Source organism: Oculina patagonica, chromosome 3, assembly GCF_052425735.1.
Source record: "Oculina patagonica isolate OP01 chromosome 3, crgOcupat, whole genome shotgun sequence".
In the NCBI taxonomy this organism is placed as follows: domain Eukaryota; kingdom Metazoa; phylum Cnidaria; class Anthozoa; order Scleractinia; family Oculinidae; genus Oculina; species Oculina patagonica.
Window position 1 is genome coordinate 27,819,246 of NC_135760.1, and position 24,771 is coordinate 27,844,016.

At 38.4% G+C, this 24,771-nt stretch overlaps 2 protein-coding genes and 1 long non-coding RNA gene across 3 annotated transcripts in view; 1 reads left to right on the forward strand and 2 right to left on the reverse strand.

The window, feature by feature from the left end:
• Window positions 1-6,068: 6,068 nt before the first annotated feature.
• Window positions 6,069-8,353, reverse strand: LOC144647383 (neuropeptide Y receptor type 2-like). The gene is made up of 2 exons (XM_078507188.1): window positions 8,271-8,353; window positions 6,069-7,363 (listed from the first exon to the last, which is right to left on the reverse strand). The coding sequence occupies exon 2, from the start codon at window positions 7,306-7,308 to the stop codon at window positions 6,097-6,099; it is 1,212 nt and encodes a 403-aa protein (XP_078363314.1). The 5' UTR covers window positions 7,309-7,363; window positions 8,271-8,353; the 3' UTR covers window positions 6,069-6,096.
• A 4,252-nt stretch (window positions 8,354-12,605) lies between these two features.
• LOC144647395 (protein NipSnap homolog 1-like) overlaps window positions 12,606-24,771 on the forward strand; it is a 32,752-nt gene continuing 20,586 nt past the window's right edge. The window contains exons 1-3 of the mRNA XM_078507200.1: window positions 12,606-12,850; window positions 15,409-15,454; window positions 20,664-20,758. Of these exons, the coding sequence (XP_078363326.1) occupies window positions 12,622-12,850; window positions 15,409-15,454; window positions 20,664-20,758 (370 nt within the window). The 5' untranslated portion in view covers window positions 12,606-12,621. The remainder of the gene's footprint in view (window positions 12,851-15,408; window positions 15,455-20,663; window positions 20,759-24,771) is intronic.
• The window catches only part of LOC144647408 (uncharacterized), a 40,682-nt gene continuing 29,166 nt past the window's right edge, over window positions 13,256-24,771 (reverse strand). The window contains exons 2-3 of the long non-coding RNA XR_013569587.1: window positions 14,752-14,968; window positions 13,256-13,952 (exon numbers count right to left, since the gene is read on the reverse strand). This is a non-coding gene — a long non-coding RNA (uncharacterized LOC144647408). The remainder of the gene's footprint in view (window positions 13,953-14,751; window positions 14,969-24,771) is intronic.

Below are 24,771 nucleotides of genomic sequence, written 5' to 3' on the forward strand. Positions count from 1 at the left end.
TTGATACTGTTCTTACAGTACCCTCTTTCCACTAGCGAAATTTTACAAAATTCCTTCGCGGCGAAAAGGTAGCGCGAATCCAGAACAGACTCCAATCGAGAGTGGGTTAATTCTAGATTACTATTAATTAACTATTACAACATTCATTTTTAAAATAGTTTCCCAAGCCGACTAAGCTAACTAAACGTCGAGTGTATCTTTCAGTAAACAAAACATGCCGTTATGACGCCGGAAATCCAGCTCACGCATACTATACCCCGTGACTCACGCAAACCTCCGACTTACGTGCTACTACAGTCATTCCTTTCTAAACATTTTTTTTTTACCACCACCGTACCTTTCTACCCAAAAAACTCATGAAACCGCCCGGTTTTAACCTGTTTTAACCTTTCAAAAATTAGAGCGTTCGAAACTAAATAAGATCCGTAATCACAAACAACATACAGCCGTTTACCAGCACTCTTTAAAACTCCTGAAACCCTTCAAAATCAGGCAAAATAAATCTTTGAAATAACCTTTATCAATGTTTCTTATTTTTTATTCAGTTCTATAAAATGCCTTTCATACACTACTGTCAAACAAAAATTTCAATTTCCTCAAAGTTTCAAGACAAAAGAATAACAAATATTTCGTGCACAATGTAATTTGATTAAGCCAATATTATCACGTCTAAGAATACTTCAAGCAATTCAGTGAAAACCCGTTTTTTTTTTCGTATCAACGAAAACCACTTTCGAATAATCAATACATGAAAATAACAATAAGATCAAAAGGAAGAAAGGAACCTTTCTAATTATTTGAAGACTTTCAAAGCCGTGATATTAGGCATCCAATCCGCGATAAAATTTAATTACAACAAAATCCAAGTTCTCATTTTGAATTCCATTTTTTTCAGTTGATACCTTTATCCAACTTGTGAAAAATTCCATTCAAGTTCCTATTAATACTGTACATTCACAATGTTTTGCTCTGGTCTTCAGAAGCGTCTTACTAACCAAATCTAAAATAATTCAAAAACATGCTGTACAAACATTCTACTCTTTGTGACAAACGACTTGACGACCAATTGTTCAGAAATGAAAATCGACACAGTTCTTGCTAAATAAAAAAAAAGTTTTACGGCGGAGTCAGGCTCAAAAAATATACCGCAAGATCACACCCCCATTCATAGTCAGAAACCAGCAAACCATCTAGTTTGCTAAAAAAAAACACTGCGTGACATCAATGACGTTACCTTTTTCATTTACAAAAATAACTTTAACTTGTCAAAGTAAGTGCAATTTCACAATGGTGAATATCAGTACAGTATGGGGCCCAGTTCTCGGCCGGGTCCAGTTCTCGGCCACTTTGTGTTTAACGCGTTTTTTCACACTCCAGTTGAATCAAAAGAAAAAGGTATTTCCTTCAAACGATAGACTGATTCATGTGCTTTAAGTATCTTGAGTTTGATCGTTCAATTCGATATAGAAAGCTCACACGTCGAGTTTACGCGGAGGTAGGTGAATTTGCATTCCCGAAAAAGTTGTTTGTTTACGGCTCCAAATTCATGGATGTAGTTAAATTCGTATTTTATCCAAAAGCCCCCACCATACGAGCTAATTTTTGGCATGTGAAACGTAGAATAATTCAGCTTTCTGCTTTAGTTAACTTTTCGTTGAACCGTTGTATTTTTTGGTCTTAATTTACTTCGAAATTTTTTCTTGCGACGTTTGCGTATTTGCCAGTTCTCGGCCACCCTGCTCGCTATCACAGCTTAGCGCTTGGTTTTTAATATAATTTCATCTGCTGCTGCCAGAATGAAAGAAATAAATGTTTTAAAAATAAAGTTCAATCTTATCTCTAAGTTTTGAGCTGACTCTTGTCTTGTCTATTATTTCTACAACACCTAAATCTTTCAAGACCTTTTCACTGCAAAATAAACCATCTAAATGCACGGGTCACACAATGCGGTTTTGCCAGAACCTGCACATAGGCAACTAGGCGCGTTAAAATCCTTCTTTTCTAAAGTAAAACAAAGCCTCATAAAAATAATTTGGGATCGATATAACATAAATAGGTTTACAGAGTGATTTTATGACTGTGAAAATTAATTGAGCATTTTTTTTTACAGATAATTACGCACAAGCTTTTTAGTGGCCGAGAACTGGGCCAAGGTGGCCGAGAACTGGGCCCACAAATGGAGCTTTTATTTTTATTATTGCTCGGGCAAATTAATTTTTGACCGGTCGATAGCTTTACACCAAAAAGCTGAATAATGTAGCTAGCTCTGGGAGAAATTTCAAGTTCCTGCGGTTCTTCTGAGGTAAGAAATACAAGTTTACGTCAAAAGTGGCCGAGAACTGGGCCCCATACTGTACTTTGCCCCGTAAGCTTTTTTCTCTGTCCTTCCGCCGAAGCAAAAAAACACAACCTGATTACACATTAACCCAAAAGTCGACCAAGTGTGCCTGCAACGATTTCCTGTCAAAACTAAAATGAAAACCATTGCGGTATGCGTCACCCGTAGCGGTTTTGTAGCAACCCCAAGCTATCCCCGTCTTTTTGGCCGCGCCAGGAGACTACGCTCTAGGACGACCAAAGGGTAAACTATAAATCGGCCACGCCCGATTAATAAACCATCCTTCATCACGGGCATATAATGCTAAGTCTAGGATTATATGCCAATGATTAAGGTTGGTTTTCTTCAACTGATAAATTGGGCCAAATTAAATGTATTTTTCAGTTTTGAGCTGCTTGATCAGTCCTGCATTTAAAAGTTTGCAGTTTATAAAGTTTATTGCTGGTCCTGATCTACGCCAAGATTCGACTACAATTTGCTTCTGTTTGTCAAACTGGTCCTTGCATGGTTTATAGAAGTCATTATGGTTTACATAATGATTTACACTAAGAATGCATTATGGCTCAATTCATTTTTCTTCATAATGACTGGTACAACATTCGACGTGCAGGTCATATTTTCCTGGGGAAACCCGACCAATATGTCAACAAATACACCATAGTCCGGCTAATTTGGACTTTTGCGGTGCTGTCGACGTTTTCTATCAAGTTGAAGTCGCCGTTTGTTCGGTTCGTAAAACCTCCACATAAGATCATCAGATTGATAGAGTTCATTTGTTTCTTCAGCAACAAATACAGCTGAGGCAGAGCATGATATGCTTCACCAAATGGTAGATGAGAAACGAAATACCGAGGAAACGCAAACACATGTTCTGGAACTGAACATTAAAAAGCGGCGAAGAACGGAACAGAATTAACCATCGAAATGGCTGAAAACGTTTTGTTAAGAATGATTTTTGTAATAATCTTAATATTTGTAGTTTTGTATAGTCCTTTCCAAAAAAAAAAATAATAGTCCTTTCCAATGCCTGTTTCTGTGGGAGTACTTCGAATATTAAATTCGACAACTGGTATTTTTTTATCCGGCACAAACTGTTTGTTGCGCGATTACTGGTTTGTTTTCAAATATTTACCGAGTGCCTTTGCACCCAATATGTTATGGAACTATAAACAGCTTATTTGCCGGAACGTTTTCCAATATTTCCATGTGTCGATGTTAATAGGTTAATATCGACAGGTGCTTCGATATTGAAAAGTTTCCTTTGTAAATAGATGCAAGCGGGAGTTCGGGCCGGGATATGGTAAAACGTTCATTATATGGCAGTACGATCACAATGGTATAGAAAGTCATTTTACCTCAACTATCTTCTTTGTGCCAAGTGGCACATAGAGCCTCACTGGGATATAAAGCGAGCTTGCTTTCTATTGGCCACTGGCGAACTTGAAGCTATTCCAGTATCACAAAATTTCAAAAGGTCTAAAACTCGGTCCCTCCTTTTCTACATTAACTTTGGAAAGGTCAAAATAATGACGTAGATCTCGTTTAGAAATTACGGCATGCAAGTGTAGACTCTTACGGTGAAACACAGAAATTGGGGTGTGTTGTGGACATTGAGAACTGGCGATAATAACAGTGATTCAGGAACTTAAAAGAATAAATGACTTAAAGGCTGGTCTGGACCACCTCCGAATTAACAAAGCGACTCCTCCAGCCGTTTCACAAAAGTTGATTGATAGCATAAAGCATATTTCAGTCAAAACGGATGAAGCGTTCCGCTCAATACCGCAGAGCGGCTTCGATTCTCAGATTTAAATTTCGAAAAATCAAATGCAGACTGGACTGTTTTTCTATTATCTAAACGTTTGGCTGAAAGCAACAACGTTCATTTAACTTACGTGGTTTTCACGACTGAGTTACTAGGACCACTAAGGGAAGAACTGTTCCATCCATCTCAAATTGTTGTCTAACTGCACGGCGGTCAGCTAGCTATAAATCTCCACCTACTGTCTCCTCACTCTGCATGATCTTCATATTCAATTCCATATTAGGATAGGCTTGGTCCTGTTGAATGATCCATTATTCAATTGAACTTTTGAAATTTGAATCCGAGAAGAGAAATCGCTCTTGGGTTTCAGTGGCAACAACAGCGTCAAATTATTTCTGCCATTCAAATTTGCCAACTGTTAAACAAAAGAACTCGTGTTCAACAGCCAAACTAAAGAGGGTTAATGTTATTTATGGCAGGCACAAAGATAAACACCGTTACACTTTCGTTTAAAGTTGCTAAATCAGTTGCCTTCCTCATTGGGAGTTCAACATGGTATGACATTTGACGATGTTTTTCGAGGCACCCATGGTATAGGTATATAGGTAGGTCTGTAATGCGTACTTATGTCTACTTAGGCTTATTTTCCAATGCAAGCCTGTCTCGTGCCCAGTCTCTATTCACCTTGTTGGAAAAACATTAACGATATCTGTAAGTTAATATATAGAGAGGTAAAGTAGATCATCGAACAGTATGCAGTATTTTTCCAACTAAAGCGACTTGGTCAGTACATGATTGAGACCAGCTATCCATGATTGGGCCAAGTAACTGACGCATAAGCAGGCCATAATAATCTTAATATCCATCCACTGGTCAATTACTGCAGGCTCAGGGCCGCTTTCAAACAGATGATATTATGATATTATTCAGTTTCAACGGTTTATTTTGTTTTTAATGGAATACTCGCATTTGAAACTAACAAATAATTACTTCCAACCGCTTCACCTACAATACAGCTACAACTACTACTTAAACCGGCAAATCTAATTCTTTTCCATAGTGAATGAATTCTTTGTATTAGGCTTTTAATGAAGTTGTCCTCGAAATGTACTTTTATTTCCGTGGAAGACTAAGGGAATATCCTTCGAAATGCTCAAGTCAATAAGCAAAAATGTCCCTGTAATGAGCATCCTGTATTGTTAAATTAAAACTATGCTCTGCACAGTCTGATTTCACATTGGAAGCAAAACGGAACACTGTTAAAGAAACTTACTACGAAACAATATAAGGGATTATTTTGATGAAACAGGAAAAATAATTTGAGAAGAATATAATTAAGTTTTTAAATAAGTCCAAAAACATTGTCTTTACGAACATACATCTCGTAAAACAATTTTATGCACGAACTTTAAGAAAACAAAGCTAAGATTTTTGAGTAAGAAGAGATTTCAGTCATCATCCGTAGCTAAGGGCCTGATTACATGAGCCGGGCTGGCTCGGTTTGCCGAGATCTCGGCACGTCTGTTAAACGTAACAAAAATCAACTTCACGATTACATGACAACCGGGCCAGCCCGGTTAGCCGAGATCCCGGTATCGCGATGCCGGGATCTCGGCTAGCCGGGATGATAATTTTCCATGTAATCGCGTTCACCGGGCCAGCCCGGCTAAGCGGGCCAGCATGAAATTTCTCTTCCGAGCACAATATCCGACGCAAAAATCAATGCTACTCCTTCTAAATAGGAAGTAGAGGTAAAGTAACCCATCCAGCTGCATAAGTGCAAAACATTTAACCACCAAATTGCCGGAAAAAGGTGATCAAGATCATTCGTGCTCTGATCATTCGTGCTGAAACCGGGCTGAAAGTCATCTCGGCAAACCGGGCCAGCCCGGCTAGCCGGGCTCATGTAATACCGGGCTGAAAGTCATCTCGGCAAACCGAGCCAGCCCGGCTCATGTAATCAGGCCCTAAGACGTAAAACCATGAAAATGATTTATTTTGCAGCGCGACAAGAAATTATTCTAATAAAAGCTTTTCGATAAAACTTACTCATCATTCCATAAAACACAGGATGCAGGGCGCTTGGAAAGCACGTTAAAGTAAAAACAATCCTGGAGAAAGTGTAATAATGAGGCCAGTTTAAAAACACTTCCACTCTAAATTCATGCAAAAGGAACTGAACTTGATAAGGAATATAGCAAACTACAAAAATTAACACAATAGCAAAAATCATTCTGAGCAAATCGTTTTCTAGCTCAAAACTGCTATTGTTATTTCTCGTCGATTCGTTTTGTTTGCGCGATAGATTCTGTCTTGATTCTGTATTGTCCATATCTCCACACAGAGTGTTCGCCTTCTTGAGCTGATTTCTCTCCGCCATTTCTGAATTGTTATCGATTGCAATGTTGACGAGTTCTATTTTTTCCTGGTTTCCGTCACACATTTGGTTCATGTCTTCTACACATGTGGAGGGCTGTACCACGGAAAGAGCTTTGCTTTGTGCCTCTCGAAGCCTTTCGATGACAAAAATATGTTCCTTGATTTTCTTACTGACCAAAGCATAAGATATCGCCATTATGACAAGTGGCAGGGCAAAGTTGACTACAAAAAGGACAACTGAATATGCATCCTGGTAGTGCACATAGCCTTCTGGAAATACTTCTTCGCATGCGTGAATGTTACAATTGTCACCGTATGAATTCACAACACGGAAAATCGATGCAGGAACCGAAAGCCCAACGGACCCCACCCATGTGGCAATTATAACACAACGCTTTTGTCTGCGAGTTGGTTTGGCGACCAGTGGCTTGACGAGTAGAAGACAACGATAAACGGCAAGACTGGCTAATGTTGTTGTGATAACCAGCGCGCTTGCTATTTGTAAAGGATCCAGAATCTTGCACATGGCATATCCCAGCTTCCAAGACCATGGCGGCTCGTGGGCGTGGATTGTGAACACCAAAGAAATTGTGCTGAGAATTTCAGCGAAAGCCAAGTTACTGACTAAGTAATATGCAAACGGCTTGGTCCCGGGCTGTTTCCAAACTGCTCGACACACCACATAGTTTCCAACCAGAGAAAGCACTGCTATCAGGCTGAACAAGACGGTACGAATAATTCGTAATGTTTCAGGTTCAGGAGCGAACGCAAATGAAGTGTTGTTGGTGGCATCTGCAGTTGTCTGATTCACGGTATAGCACGTCATTTTGTAAAAATAACTGCTTCCTTTTAGGTGTAAACCTTTTCAGCGGGTTGGAGGACTGAAAAATAAAGAAGTATTGCAGATCTTATTGTGTTAAGAGGACGCCTGTTTTCTTTCCTTGCTAGATATCAAACGATTTGAGTGTGAATAATCGCCGTAGCAGATACATTAGCCTTTTACTATCAGCACAAGGAAGCCCGCCCATTTTGCGGTCATTTAATTTCTATTTGGATATCAATTTCACAAAATAGATTGCCGTAATATCGGTAGAAAAAGGCGAAAAACCAAAAAATCGATTAGGGGAAAATGTTGTTATGATCATTATAAAAACAATTATCTACAACCGTAATTTTGTCGACATGTTTTTGCCATTCTTCTTCATTCAGCAAAAAACCTTCAGCTTACCTTTTCAGTTGATCTAGTCTAACTAATTCAAGTGACTAAGATATGTTAAATTTCACGGCTGAATCCTCCAAGGAAATTCGCAATTAAGTAAAATAGTGTGGCCTTATGGTCGATATTATAGCACGACAAATACCGTGTGGTATGAAAAATATTACACCATGCTATGGCAATTGAAAATGTAGTCAAAATCAGGTCTACTATTTGAGAAAGTACTTTCTAACCGATTGTACAGGCTCTGTTCTATCAACAACAGAAATCTAGGGTTCAAATAAGCCGATTAGCGGCTGGAACAGCTGGTAATACCTGGCTGTTTCTCATTGTGCAAAACTAAATTCGATGAAAGGGCGCATTTTAAAAACTTGAACCATCTTAGCGATTCATTTAGAATCAACTTCAGTATTTACTGAAGTAGCCAACTAGAAGACAGAAAAATGCTTCAACGAACAGCGGCCGATGAAAAAGTAAAAAATTAACTCATACTTCCTACAGTGCTTTGTTTTCCGTCATTGTTTTTTTTTTTCAAAGAAACGAGAAAATTATCTCATTTATAGCATACTGACCTCCTGGCAACATCGTTAAGACGAGAAAACTCATTTTCTCGCCAGTAATTGTTTTCTGTTTTGTTTTAGAACTCTTTTGATGTGTCCGATATCCAGACTGTTGACGATAAAATGTTTGATAAAGTAGAAATTACTTGCCGCTTTTTTCCCCTGCTAAGAGCGAGTTTGTCATAATAATCATTCTGTACTCTTCGGTCGTTTCTATGTGGCTTTGTTATAAACAATGTTTTACTGTGTACATGTAATTATGCAATTTTGAGTCATTTTACTAAAATAACTAATTGCAGGTTGATTAAGGTTGTTTAAGATGCTTTTACGGTAAAACAGGCACTGAATATACGAGGACCTGAATGCAAATATTATGTAAAAACCACAGAATTATTGTGTAAAGAGAAAATTGCCAGTCTAACAGTTGGTCAGATATGTTAACCAGAAGGAAAAACAACCCGTAACTATTTTATCTCGAAGTTTTATTTAGACGTGAATGGATCCGGCATTTAGCATCGAATTTTGTACTTTGCGTTCCTTTTCAATATTCTTATTTATTAATCAAGGCGAAAAGTAAGATTTATTACCTCCTAACCTTAATTAAAATGGCCGGTTTATTGAATAACATCCAGAAAAAAAATAAACAAATAACCAGGGAACATTTTATTGGAGGTTAAGATGCGTATTTATGTAAAGATGCATATATATGTTTAAAGAAATTCTTTATGCGGTAACCATTATGGAACGTTACCTTCGAAAGAACATTACTGTGTTTCTTACAAAGGACCAAGCATACAAAGAGTTATACTTCTATAATAAAAGCTTTTCTACGTTGCTTCGATTTAAATTAACGTTGGTCGAATCAATAAACGTATTATTAATGAAAATTTAAATAGATTTGATATGCATTTGTAATCTCTCCATTGAACATCTTCTTTTTGAAAGCTGAGAATTCATTTGATCCCTACACTTGCCACAAGCTGACTTTTGCGGCAACCCTACACTGTACTGCCCATTTGTAGGACATCAACGTGAAGTCACCGCAATAAATAAAAATCAACTGCGCGCCGCGCGCCAGAACAACAAGGACTGAACAGGTGTATTTTTTTGTAAAGTTTGACTCTAGAATATTCATCTGATTTGTTTAATCAAAAACAGGCCCGAGCACTCACGAGCAACTCCATAAACAGTAACAACACACACACAGTGTAACGAGAATACATGAAAACAACATATACTATAATAATAAGCAAACACCTCCTCCCTTATTGCTTTCGCCGCTCATGAAATGACCTTATATGGCTATTTTGAAACCGGTAAACAATACCTATTGTAAAAAATTACGAATGAAAAAAGTTGACACTGGCTAAAAATATTGTTTTTGAACGTTTCGGCCACTACTGTTGCCTTCTTCAGCAAGATAAAAATGCAAATGTTCAACGGCGTCCTGTTAAAATATGTAACGAATTTGTGAAAACTAAATGAACTTTCCGAGTGCAACAAAAGTCTCTAGAGCATTCTTAATGAGTCTAGAGTTTATTTTGTTGCACTCGGAAAGTTCATTTAGTTTTCACACATGAAAGAGAGTTTTTCAAGTCCACTATGCTTTTTTGTTCCCCTCAGTGCTATCTCGTTGGGCGAATCAAAACACAAATGACGAGTAAAAATGGCAGTCACACTAAGATGACCTAAGATGTCTAATAAGAGATTTATTAACCAACGTTTTTCTTGCCTGTTTCGCGCGGCCAGGAGAAGTGAGAGAACTACATGAAATCTTTTTAGTTATTTGTACTCCACGGGCGGAATTAAATAAATACACCTTATTCGATGGTTTACAATATAATACGCGCGGATATTTTGCGAGTTGGTAGTTTTTTCCGAGCCCCGAGGGGCGAGGAAAAATACGAGCAATGAGCATTATGAGCATATTTTGCGCATTCGTTTGCCCTAATATGGTAAAATGGCGCAATAGTGGAATAATAATAAAACTTTATACTCAGTTATTCGTTATACTATACGTAATTCATTTGGTTCTAGTCTTGGCGAAACGACTCTTTTAATAGTTCGGGCGAATCGACTTTTACCCCAGGTCGAATCGACTCTTATTGCTAACCTCAGATCATGCCTTCTCTTCCTACTTATCAAAAAAAGAACGCCTAATCGCCGGTCAAAACGATTCCAGGCGAAAGGGCCTTCTGGTTATTTGGTACGTTTCATGTTCTCTGGGTGGCCAATATTTCTATTTTCAGTGGGGGTCACTTGAAACAATAAACTCTAATAAGGGAGCAGCTCTTCGAACCTCTAATAGACTATTTCAGTTAGCTGGGGAACAGCGCGAAAAAACAAAACCGCAGAATGAGATGTTATCATATTAACCACTCTCTTTCGCTTCAGACAATGTTTATATTTACCTACTATTTTGGATGTATTTTTATTGTCAGCCTTAAGCAAGTACTTAATCCTCTCATTTTCACTTAAATGTATGTAACTTATATCAACCTTTGAAATGTGAGAAAATAATTCACGTCTTATGGTTGTAAACCCCTGGCAACACATTAAGAAATGCTCTTTGTCTTCTACGCAATTTTGTTACATACCGGGATTGATGCTCCTTTATTTTCATATTTTCCAGTTTGTATTCGTAATGCATGACATCCTAATCTAAGCTTTGTCAGGCTTATTCTGTGTACTGGGTTTATAACTTTTGTTAGGTAATTCTCAAAATCATAGCTCTTTTTAACTTCCTCGTGTGTAAATTTTTCTCTTGAAGTTGATGATGAACTATTCTGAATGCCCAGCCAGTTTTGTGGCTCCTGGTGAATACTTATTTCTGAGGTTTTCCTCATAGATGATCACAACCTCGTTCCCAGGGTCTCTCTCTACCCGCCCCAACGAGCGGGGGCGGGAAGAGAGAGAGATCCTCAGTCATTCTTGTTGTGTTGCCGACTTGCCGGGTCATTGGTTCTGTTTCTTGATGCATCACTTCGTTAGTTACAACATCGAAAAAAGTTGTAGATTTTGTTGCATATTGAAATGCTTCACTTAACAGAACGTTTTTACAACAATACTTCAGTCTTTGCTAGTAGCTGAAGATTGAGGCTTTTATGTCGATGATTATTAAAACAGGGATCGCGCAGGAAGAATTCGAGTGGGGGGGGGTGGGGCTTAATGTCGAACGCGGAAGCGTGAGCCAACTTGGGGGGGGGGGGGGGCATGCTCCCCGGGAAAACTCGGATTTCAATTTTCCTCAGATACCGTAAAATGCATGTGAAATTAATAATTTAAACGTTCAGCGCTTAAAATTTCTTTGCAAAAGTATTGCTTAAGACGACAAAATGTTGTGATAAAGAGACGTTGCTCTACAAAACGTTCGATATAACTACTCACTGATACTTTAAACCTCACATCAAGACACGTACCTTTCTCGTCATGTTGAAGTACCGGCAACTGAGATGTTACCAGAACGAATGAAAACAGAATAGATAATTTCACTTTCATTGTTACAAAATGAACTGAATGAATTACCTTTGGTATAAGCTCGGAAACAAACTGTATTGTCTTGTCCAATACAAGTGTCGTCGTACTAGCCGTGTATTTATAAAATTACTGTTTTATACACCTCGAGTGAGTTCTAGTACATGCATCTCCAAGCTACGTGAGATGATCCGACAAAGAATTGTGCCATAGTCTTCCTAACGTTGTGTGGCCCTCTACATTTAATCGTCCCACTTAACCCATTTGTTCGGATCGAAACTGACCAACCTTAATAAAGGGCATCATCCTATCGTAGCTAACTTTTTTCGATTATAACTTATCCTCATTTTCTTGCTTTTTATTTATCTAAGTTGAAGGCGAGTCTATTTTGGCAATAGTAACTGCTGTTACTGTCGTCCTTGACAAACTAAATCAATAAAATGGCGTCCGGAAACGTAATATTTTCAGTAAGTTTTTGTTTGTTTTTTAATTCATTATAATTTTTTTTCTTTTTACTGTAAAAAAAATGGGGAAGGGGGGGGGGGGGAAACTCCTAGCCCCTCCCTCTCCGCGGTCCCTGTAAAAGGATAACGCCCAAGCTTCGTCCTACAAGCAATGACTATGTTTGAATGAATGAATGAATGAATGAATGAATGAATGAATGAATGACGATTAGAAAAGGATTCCATTTGCCATGCACACATTGAAAAGCACCTTAAACAAGTGGAATATAACCTAGGTCTCCCCTACAGCTGGTATCGGCACTGCCCTTATAAAATTTTAAGTGAAGAGGAGTGAAGAGTGGGAAAGTGAAACGCAGAAATGAGAAATGAGCCAGCATACACGAAAGATCTGGTCAGCGTTCTGTTTATTAAACTTAAAATCCAACATGGCGGCACTATCAATGACAAAACGAGCAATTTCGCTTTTAAAACGACCTCTTTTACCTGTTCGAGAAAGCTTCATATCAGTCAGAGGTCTATCGATTACCAGTTACAAAACAAAAGAGGAGTCGGAAAGTTTATTATCAAAATTTCTTGGAATACAATCAGTAGAAAAGGCAACAGACGCTCACTCGAAACTTTTGACAGAAAGGGACACCTTGTACGAGTTTGAATGTAAGTTTATTGTCTTTGCAAAAAAATTTCTTCGCATATCATTAGGTACTGACATTCTTGAAGTTTATTTTTTGAGGCTTTGCTCTTTCTCATCGCCAGAAAATTATTTAGTTTCACTAAAGTAATATACAAACAGTTGCATGTTGTTAATTAGTACCAAAGGTTTTATACTAGTAAATGATAGTGGATATGAAACAACGAAAAACAGAAAATCAAACTGGTTTGAAAAATTTTGAACCAAATATAAAATTGAACTACAAAATATGTAAGTGGTACGTTAATATGAATTTAAGGTCAAAACGATTTCAAACTGGTTTGATTTGTACTTTCCTTTTTATTACCATAAAAATACAAATCAAACCAGCTTGAAATCATTTTGACCTGAAATTCATTTTAAACTACAACATAGATTAAATTACATAGATTAAATTACAACTGTTGGTGACATAGGTCCTCAGAAACATGCAACATTGCGACATGGCTACCCCCCTTGGAAGGCCTCATTAATAATTCATCAAAATTTATAAGTTCAGTTGAGGATGGAAAAACTGAAAGTAATAGAACCATCAAACCCTAAAAAATGCTTCTAACATCAGAGTGTCTATACAACTGGCTGCTGGTCAAATGCTCCAAATGCACTCTAATCCAGAATTGCAACTGGGTTAGCCTATATAGAAAGGGTGTAAGGGTTTGCGGTTTGCTTATTTTTGGTGCAGTTTATGGTAATTTTGTGATTTTAGTGATGTTTTTTTCTTCTTTTCTTAATTTTTTTTAACATACAGTATTTGTAAAGCGCCTAGAGCAGGCCTGGATAGGTGCTATAAAAATGTTTATTGCGTTTGACGAAGGAGAGCGCAAGCCTAATTCTGATTTGCGTCCTGTGTCTTTTGAGTTGGTAGGCCTGTGCACTGTTATGCGGAATGAATCGAGCCGTAATGCGCGTGCAGTTGTATGGACTCCAAATTGGCTGCCCCGATTGATTTTTGCAGGGGCAAGTCTTGGCCGGAAAACTGGTGCGACGATATTTTAGTCTTGTTTTCGCATTGAATCGACCCTTTTGTCGTCTTTGGTCGCTGTTCTGCATGCGTGCTTCACGAATTCGCTAGAACATTTCGTTTGGTCGCTAGATTGTGTACTTAGTAAAACTGTTTACTTTCGTTCTCGTACAAGAATCGCCTCTTCTGTCGTCTTTGGTCGCTGAACTGCGACTGAAACTGACCGTTGCTTGTGGTCAAATAGCAAATGTTCTGAATTGTATTGCTCAGCGGCCATTGTGCCACTTGATCATGGCTTGTGATCAAATAACAAACTTTCCGAGTTATGTAGCTCGGCGGCTGTTGAGCCACTTGATCATTACTTGTGATCAGAACACGGCGCTATCGAGTGATGAGGCTCGCATTTGCGTTAAACATTTGCACGGTGTAGACGACATCAGAGCAGATGAAGTGATCGAATACAACCGAACCATTTATCAGTCAGATGAAGCGATCGAATACAACCGAACCATTGTTCACCGGAAGCATTTTTTTGTATAACGTGACCAAATCACGTCGTGCACAGAGTTCTGTCCAGACTTCGATAAATGATACCCACAATAATTATGATAGTAAGCTTATAAAGAGATATGAAAGAGATGTCCGTGTTGTAGCTGGAAAGAATGGCGATAGGAGTTGTTCTGTTGCTATGATCTCTACAAATGCTGAGAAATCTCAGGCTTTGAAAAAAGCAAAAAGCAACAGGAAACGAGACAGAGAACGAATTTCTGTTCGTAGAGTTACTAAATTGCTTAGAAGAAAGAAATACAGAAGTAGACTTATAAACTACTGAAACATAATTTCCCAAGCTCCTCACGTATTAGAAATTTTTGTAGCAATTACAAGAAATTGTTTATTTTGTGTAACTGAACATTTTTACAGTAAATATGTTTTTTTCATAAACAAACAGAAAGAGAAAAAAAGATACAAGTATTGCACTGGTAAACAGAAAGAGTTATCAATGGCCGATTCCCTCTATAGCGCGCGCCTGCAGGGAATCACGGTAGTTGTATTCATCAAACCATGCGCGAGACTCAGCAACAATACACGCTGCTGAGTCTCGCGCGTGGTTTGATGAATACAACTAACGTGATTCCCTGCAGGCGCTGTCCCATACATATATATAATATTTGTATTGACAGAAAAGTAATTGAAAATGCAATTCAGCGCATCTCAGACAGTAAAAAATATATTCAAATTCGTGTCGATAGTCAGCTAAGTCAAAAACTGAAGGAAGTGACAAGCAGGGGAAGCACTCATGTTTGTGCTAAACAGAATTATTGGGTGTGAATTCCTTGGTCCCCCATTGCTAGTTCCATGGAGCTAAGGAAAGCCATCAAACGCTGTCATGTGTACTGCAGCCATGTTAGATGCATTCATTTATATACCAGTACTGATAGAAATTACAGCAGAACTGATAACCTCTATTGCTCCTACCAAATGTACCCCACCCCTGCCTTCATAACGGTCCTTGGAGACAAGTATGTCTGCTTTATTAAGAAGTTGTTTTTTTCTTCTTTCTAGTCAATGATGTGAAGCCAGAGTGCATTGAAGATTATGTTGCTCTTGTGTGAGTATCTCAACTAGTGGCTGTGTAATTATAATCTATAAGTGAGGTGGCATTTGGTAGGGTTTCACGGTGTGAATAAATAACTCTTTGAAGTGTGCTAGTTTGCTAGCCTATAAATTTTGTAGATCACTTTTTAGTGCAGAATGCACTATTGTGATGGTTTGTTGGGGCTGTTGGGCGCCCCACCCTAACGCACTAAGGTGTAACCTTTAATAGTCATTAATTAATTAATATCTGTTCAATTAATTAATTATTCCAAGGTTGTGGAGGGGGATGGGGAAGGGGAGCACCTGACTGTACGCCCCAGGTAAAACTTGAAATATATCTACATAGAGACTCAAGTATACAGTGTAAGTCACACTCGCAGATAAGCTGCACCCCAAACTTTCAAAGTTAGACAAAGGTCAAAGGTCAACTTTATTTAGGCAGGGTGGCCCAATCACCCCGATTTCTTTTTCCCCTGTATAAATTTTCTTAACTATTCTTTTTTCTGCCCATAGACTTTCCCCCACCCCCACTAACTGCCCCTGGGTCTCCGAGGATGGGGGTTTTACAGCTCTTGAAAGCAATGGTCTAGTAGATAAGCCGCACCCACAATTTTAAGTCCACAATATGAGCAAAAAGGTGCGACTTATACACGAGTCTATACAGTATATATTTGTTCAGAAAATTCTTTGCTTTCCTTGTGGTACTATTTTTCTAGAGCAAAGTACTTTGCACCAAATGCATGTGCAGATAAGTCTACGTTTTAATTATTCTCTGGAACATTGCATGTATCATGCACGTTTTGTGGTAGGATTCCTGCAGACTCCGTGGTGTCAAGTTAAAACCACAAATTAATTAATTAAAAATAGATTTTGAGACTTTTACAGCACTTTCATAATAACGTATGCAAAAACTTGCAACAGGAATTTTGGCGCAAACTTCTTATAACATGGAAACAAATATCCTAGCTGTACTGCGCTTTGGAAAGAAATGTTTTTTTTTTTTTAATTTGAATTGTTCTTTACTTTTGTTAAGTGCATTATAGTTGGCTTTATTATTGAAAGCAAAACAACTGCCATCAATGTTGCCGCGAAAAACAAAAGTACCATGTTACATCATTTGCAAGGAAAACAAAAGTATCTTGTTACAAACAAACAACAATTCTGTTACGGTTGCAAAGATATGCGTAAGGAACACCTGGGAAGGAAAAAAGGTGCTGGTGTTTCAACGTTGAATTCAAAGAAAATTAAGGTTATTGCCTTATAAAATTGCATTGGGCATCCTTACTGCGCAGAATTAATCAGCGTAATCAGCGCCCACACATAAACAAAATGGCGGCTTTTTTCTATGCGGCTTAGTCCGCAAGAGAAGTAAATTGTCGCTTTCTTGTAAATGAGTATGGTGACCTATCAATTTTTTTTCATATTTTGGGTGTAGTGAGCAAATTCTTTCTGTAAAATGAAAACAAATCAATTCCTATGTTTGAAAAATAAATTATCGGTAAAAACGTTTACTTTGCCAGCAGTCAGTGTAAAACGCAGACTGCGGACTGCAGACTGCGGACCAGGGGTAAAATGCAAGACCGAGGGTAAAGTAACGAAATGCGTTCAAAAGCCTTTTTTCCCGCGGGTCAAAATTAAAGGATTTAAGAAAATTTTCGAGGAGAGAAAATATAAATAAAAAGGGGAAATAAAAAAATGCCGACACAAATGTGTTCAAATTTTACTTTTAATTTCTACAGACTTGTGAGACTTAACCTTTAATTTCAAGTCTTCTGCATCTGTTAACCGGATGAAACTGAATGTTTTACAGCCCTTTTAGGGCCCTGTGCCCTAATTTTATACGCGCACGAAACTACATACGTCACATCATTTGTACCGCTCGCTAAACATAAAAGCTTTGTACCTTTTATTTTTATGGTGTTTTATTACGACGGTTGGCGAAGCAAAGCCTTTTTTATAACTTAACTGCGGAAGGGTTTAATCTGTGCCAGTTAAAAACACTTAAAACATTGAACGAGCTGTGGCCGCGGTATAATATGATCGCCTTTGCTGTATCAAAAAGTTAAATTTGATGAAATTTGTGTCGGCATAAAATCTATTTTAAATGACATTTATCACCAGTTCATTTTCGTGATCGCTCGTGCGAAACGTTGTCTGACGTTCATTCCTTCCAAATTTGGAGCTGGCGGGGAAAATGGCTTTGTGACTCATATTTCGTTACTTTATCCTCAGTCTGCATTTTACCCCTGGCCTGCAGTCTGCAGTCTGCATTTTACCCCCAGTCTGCAGTCTGCAGTCTGCAGTCTGCGTTTTACACTGACCGCTTTGCCAGTACTCTCAGAGGAATTATGAAGGAATTATATGGAATATAGAAGATCTTCCTGCTCCTAAACTAATATGGTGACCCCCCTTTTTTATCTCAAAATTAAGTTCCCTTTCAGTAACTAGAAGCAGAGAAAATGTATGTCAAACGGAAAGAAGTCATGTTTATTGGGGACTTTAATATGAACATGCTTGTATCTCCTGATAACCCAAATGGCCCTAATAAAGATCTGACCAAGTTCAGCCAACAATTCTGTCTAACAAATGTTATTCATGAGGCTACAAGAACAACTAATTATTCAAGAACTCTACTTGACATTGTTTTAACGTCACACCCTGAGAGATTGGCGACAAGTGGAATTTTGCAAGTCGGGATTAGCGATCACGACCTGATCTTTGTTTTGAGGAAACAAAAGCTACCGAGACCTAAGGCAAGAACAATAGAATTCAGATCCCTGATCAAGAACTTGGACTCGAACTCATTTCTTTCTGATCTCAGAAATGTCCCCTGGGACAGCGCTTATATTTATGACAACATCGATGATATATGGGCACATTGGTCTGGCCTATATAAACAAGTCCTAGACAAGCACGCACCTGTAAAATGAATACAGCTTCGTAACAACCAATTGCCGTGGATCAGCCCAGACATCCAAAAGCAGATTCGCATAGGAAACCGACTCTACAAGAAATTCCGTTGTGCGCCAACAGACTCAAACTGGTGTAAATACAAAGAACAACGGAACAGAGTTACAGGTCTAAAGAGAAAAGCAGTCAAAAATTTCTGCGCCGATGCAGCCTCAGGAACATCACCTGCTGGTTTATTCTGGAAAAAGATGAAACCTCTTCTTCCGAAGAACAAATTAAACACTGATGGCACAGCTAACATTCATCTTCTGGATGATGGGAAACTCGTATATCAAAAAAAGAAACTGTAACCAACTACGTATTAAAAATGAATGCCAAGAAATCTACTGGCCCCGACGGTTTCTCTCCAAAGATTGTTAAACTTTCCACTATAGCCATGGCTACTCGATCCGTTAACGTCTTTGTTTAATTACTGTATTTGCACGAGTACTCTGCCAAAAGAATGGAAAATGAGTAATGTCACCCCCATCCATAAGAAGGGCGATGTTACCGACCAGTCAGCGTCATCTCTGCAATCTCCAAACTATTTGAGAAAGTGCTGTTCGACCAGATGTACGCCTCCTTTGCACCAATTTTCTCGCCCAACATGTTGGGTTGTCTTAGGGGACACTCCTGCTTTACAGCGCTGATCAAATTAACAGATGATTGGAGACGCGCACTTGATGAAAAGAAAGAAGTGGGTGTGGTTGCTATCGATCTCTCCAAGGCCTTCGACTGCATTTGCCACAATCTACTGCTAGCAGAGTTAAAAGCGTATGGCTTACAAGAACCTGAGCCCTTCAACTTTTAAGATCATTTTTGCATGACCGTAAACAAAGGGTAATATGCAATAATACATGCTCTAGCTGGTCACGCTTACAGTGCGGCGTCCCGCAGGGAAGTCTCCTTAGCCCCTTACTGTTTAACATCTTTATGAACGACATGAACGAATCTGTTTCCGTCTCTTCTCTCTGCCTGCTTATTACCTGGCTTAACTACAACTATCTTCAAGCCAATGGGGACAAGACACAAGTGATGATTCTTGGGAATTCAACATACAATTACGATTTGGAGTTTGATGGCACTTCAGTCGATATCAAAGAACATTTAAAGATCCTTGGAGTATGTCTGGACAATAGATTATCTTTCAAAGAACACACAAATGTAATGCTGAAAAGAGTATACGCTAAGATTGCCGCACTTCGTCGTCTCAAGCGCTTAGTGCCCACAGATACACAGATTTAAATATTGCTTTTATACAGGAGCTTTATAATACCGCATTTTGAGTATTGTAATTCTTTACTGATTGGTATAGGTAAAATGCTCAACAAAAAAGTGGAAGACGCTTACTACTATGGTCTACAAACAGTAATGAACACGGGAAAAACTTCTAATTATGAGTCATTACTCAAACTGCTGGGCATGAGAACGCTAGAACATAGACGTATGAACAATCTCTAATAATAGTTTTTAAGTTTTTAAAGAAAATGGCTCACGTTATATCACCAACTTATTCAAGCCCCGGGTCACACCATACAATCTTAGAAGCAGCGGGCTAAATGTAGAACAATGCCCTTATAATAGTAGATTCTTTCACGGCTCGTATTCTTATATCATCTCTAGAATCTGGAATCAGTTACCGCCGGCAGCAAAAAATGCAGCAAACGTTCAAGCTTTTATCAATCATCTTAATACAACAAACTTTGGTGGCTGCCAATGCAGTTCTTGTTTTAGATGATAGACATGTTGTATTTTTATCGTTTTTTAATATTGTATTTTTAACGCATATTTTTAAGATTTTAATAGTATAATAAAATTCATTCTCCGTAGGAATTTTCACCCAACAATCTACCGCATGAGTGCAGTTTAAACGCTAAACTAAAATATAACATTCCGCGAAAACTTCACTGGCAAACATTCGAGTGTTTTCATTTCAGAACATTCGTGGATAATAGGTCATAATAACAAGCCCGTTCCCATCTAATTTGCATATTCATGTCTATGTACTTGTTCCACTTGACTGCGCATTATCTAACACCTAGGCGCAGCGTTTGCTTTCCCTTCTCAAGTCAATGCATGAGTGTAGTGTAAACACTACACTAATAAACCAGTAGGCAAAGTTTGGTTAAAAATCTATGTTCAGTTCTATTTCAGGGTAATAACCTTAAAGCAAATAAACATGAAGCATAAAACATGATACTTTCACTGCACTATCCTTTAAGCCTAAGAGTTTCATTCCCTGTCATAAAATGAAAGGTTAATATTTTTTTCAGATCAGAGACATTACCCAAACTCAGTGCAGATGAAGAATTTCCAGGGGAGTTGGTTGGAGCCTGGACAACTATGTTTGGAAGACTTGATCAAGCAAGTAAGTGGAATTAATTTAATACAGTGGAACCTGGGCGCTTTACAGATACCCGCTTAATACGGACACCCCGGTATTACAGTTTTGTTGGTCCCGACGAAAACCTCATACATTTTCTCTAAAATCAACGCGCTTAATACGGACACCCGTTAATACGGACAACAGATACTTTTCCGTGTCCTGAGTGACAAACTCTTATACATTGTCAACCCCGCTTTACGGACACTGTTTATTTGTGCACTGTCAATGTTTATTGTCACAATCATTTGTTAATTACCCTGGTAAAATAATGAAATTAAACAGGTTATAATACCAGCTCTTGTAAGCGACCACCACTCCAGTAAGCATCAACGACTGTCTAATTAGGAATTACCAACTGGTCTCTTCTTTGTGATCTCTAATAAGTGACCACTCAAAGATTCTGATTTACAGCAATCACCAATGCAATAAAAAAATATAATTTGTTATAGGGCAAAATTAACTTAAGGCTATTTTTTGTGGGAAACCTGTGGTATCTCATGCTATTGCAATCAGGCTGTAAGTCTGTCAATGCAAATTTATGAGATACATTCTATGCAAATGAGTGTCTTCATGTATTCTGTATAACAGAGGCAAGCGTGGCCGAGTGGTTTAGGGCGCTGGTGTTGTAATCCGGAGGTCACCGGTTCGAGGCTTCGAGGCCTGCCCTTGCCACTAGCTGGATTTGTTTTTCGGTTGTCCCGGAGTTCAAATTCTCGACCACGCTTTGTATATAGCCAACTGGTCTGCCTCCTGCCAGTTGGGATTTTTAACCTTGTTATGTTCATTTATAAATTATTTGTTTCCTCTGTTTCAGTGGCATGCCTGTAAACTAGCTATCTCGTTGAGATATAAAGCTAAGTGCATGACCACTATAAACACATTTTTTTTTTTTTTTTTTTTTTTTTCAATGGCACCTGTGGTTTCTCTTTGAACCCCTATTTTGGATAGTTTTTGGTTGTGTGTTCTTGTGCAGTCGGACTACTTTTCTTGTGCTTAAGTGAGTAAAACTTTAGTGTAAAATAATTATTTACCTTTGCTTGATATTAGCTCTGAAGCAAACAATGCACACAACACACCAAGGGAACCATACACGCTCACTAAAAGCAATTTGAAAATGTGTTGAGGTCTTCCACTTAATATCAACAACTGGTCTTCTTTCGTAATTTACTGACATCAGTATAACATGACCCTGTGTTGTTTTGCCCTTCATTTGAGTGACTAGTATTGCCTTATTATTATAGCCAGGGATTATGTCCTTTTTACAATTGATTTCACTGTAGTAACCCTCTGTGTTATATTACTAGGTAATGCATGACCCAGAAATTTCAATAGGTGTAGTACAATCTTCACAGTGCTCAATATTGTAAAAGAGTATGCAATGAAGAAGACTATTTACAATGGATCAATCGATAGCTTCAGTCCTTCTGTATCAAACGACATTGTTATTGTTACTGTTCTCATTGTTTTGTTGTTGAAAATGTGGGAAGGTTTTTCTGTACCCACATTGTGATTATATTTGGTGCAGCTTACCAGAATTTAGCATTTAACAAACTGAAACTTTGTCTGATGATATAATGGAAACCCTCCTCAATGTTGCAATGTGTCATTAAAAAAAAATTGTCAAATACATAGTTTTTTTCTGACACTTGTTACCATGGTTGTAGGTTGGAATGTATTAACCTAGTGTAAAAAATGAGTGGGTAAAAATTAAAATTTGACCTGTAACATATACACCGCCTGTTCACATTTACCTTGACAAAACATAATAAATAAAATTTTTGTCAAATAAGGTTCATTGATATTAAAGCTTCAAGATGATTTATGGCTGGAGAGGGACTGTACTCCGAAACTGCCAGATTGAAAGCCTTATGCTCAAAGTTCTGGCAAACAACATCTATTGTTTCAGCGTGTACCTGCTTATGAGAGCTCTTTTTTAAAAAACCTGCTCTAGTTACAACCACTTTTTAACTCGGAAAATTCCGAGTTTTTTTTGGGGGCCAATTTCACTCCTTCACTCCCTCACTCCTTCACCCGTTTCCTGTTAGACATTTTAATTGGATAATTAATTAATATCAAATTAATTAATAAATTAATTTTGTGAAGCGGGTAGGAGGCAGGTAAAATGCCGCACTGATTTGTGTTACTTTATATGAAGTACACAAAGGCTAATATTTTTTCTAAAAACCCAATGCTCTCCTTGTGGTACGCCTAGACTAAAGCACTGAAATTTTGTGCTAAACGCATGCGCATAAGACTCGAGGAGGCAAATCGGGTCTCGACCACATGAAATCTACATTTCAAAAATGGCGTCCAATGTTAAACACTGAGATGACTAGCGTCGTTCTATCCGTGATGGAAATACAGAGACGATGAAATCAACTTTTTGACAAGGCGACCATTTGTAACAATCGATCAACCAGACTGCAGGCATTTTACGGTAGGTTACGCCGAAGATTTTCGGGGAGGATTTTAAAATTGCACGGCGTTCTGGCGTACGATCGTAGTCGGCACATTATAACTGGCGTACAGATGACTTGTTTTAGGTATGAATAATAAAGGACCTTGGCGTAGCCCTATAAAAAAAAACTTGGCGTATCTTCGGCGTGGCGTGTACACGGAATGCACCCTGGTGACGATCGAGAGTCGTCACAGAAAGCCGTTTGCAAGCCCTTTCTTCTATCACATACTGCCAGTTTTGTAAAAAAGTGGGGCAACGACCAACATATTGAGTTCAAATCACAATACCGACGCCAAAAAGAAATACAAAAAGAAATGAATAATACCAGGAGCCCATACTTAATGGCTCAAGTTCTCTAAAATACGTATTTTAACATGACATGTTTTTTGTTCCGGTAAATTGGTACAATAACGGAATAAATGATATGTTAAAAAAAAAGAAAACCAACAGGAAAAAACATCTTTAGTCCAGGATTCGAACTCTCAACGCTTGCTGATTTCACTACGCATTTCACTTCCACTTGCGCCACGACGCAGAACGGAAGTGAAAACGAAAAAAAATAGCGTTTGAACCGGATATTGAGCCGCTGAGTCATTTCTCGTCAACAGCGGGCTCAACCAAGAGACGTAAATGTTCTCTCACCGAGGAACCGTCGACTTTCCACGCAGTGTTCTCCCTAGGTATTTAAGGCCAGGCGGGCCGCAAGCTGATCACAGGAAAATAGTTGCCGCCTGCTTAAAATTGAAATATAACACGACGTTACCTACTTTTGAGATCTTAACTGGGAATTCCTATCCATAAGCAAAGACTATATCACTTATTATTTTTACTGTGTTTTCTCACCATTAATGTCATAATAAAGTGATTGCCCTAATACTATGTAAAGGAGGGTGACGATTTTTCCTGAACGGAAGCTACCTTTATCAAAGAAAAGAACACAACTGCACCAAGTAAAAGAAGATCGCGGTGTAAAGAAGGTGAATAATCGACTAGGTTGCCAGAAAGAACTAAAAGCCTCAAAGCAAAATTAGTTATCTTTTTACTCCGGTTTTACATTGAAAACCACAGTCCAAATACCGCCGCTTTCCCAAATCTGGAGAACACTGCCACGATCTTTTGAACCCGGCAAAATCTCGTTTTGAGGTGACTCAAACTACAAGCGATTTCCTTTAGTGGCACCGTTTCTATTTGTGGATTTAAAGTATGACGTTATTGAGAGTGGTCTATGATTTGGAGAGCTCGATGATTTTGTGCCGCTCGAACAGAGTACACAAGCTACGAATGGACCACCATTTGTGAAGAGGGGACAAAAAGAATAAAATTAATAGAATATTTTCTTCGGGTATGTCGGAGTGCTCGTAAAAGTCACCTGAAAGTACGACTAAACCTTCAACTCAGCGACGCCATTGTTAGTTTGGGAGTATCGGCCTCATTTATCTCAGGATTTTTCAATTAAGTGCGATGTATCCCGTAGAAATAGAGATGTTCATAATAAGTCCCTTTATATTCAGGGGCAGAAACATCAAACCAACCCTTG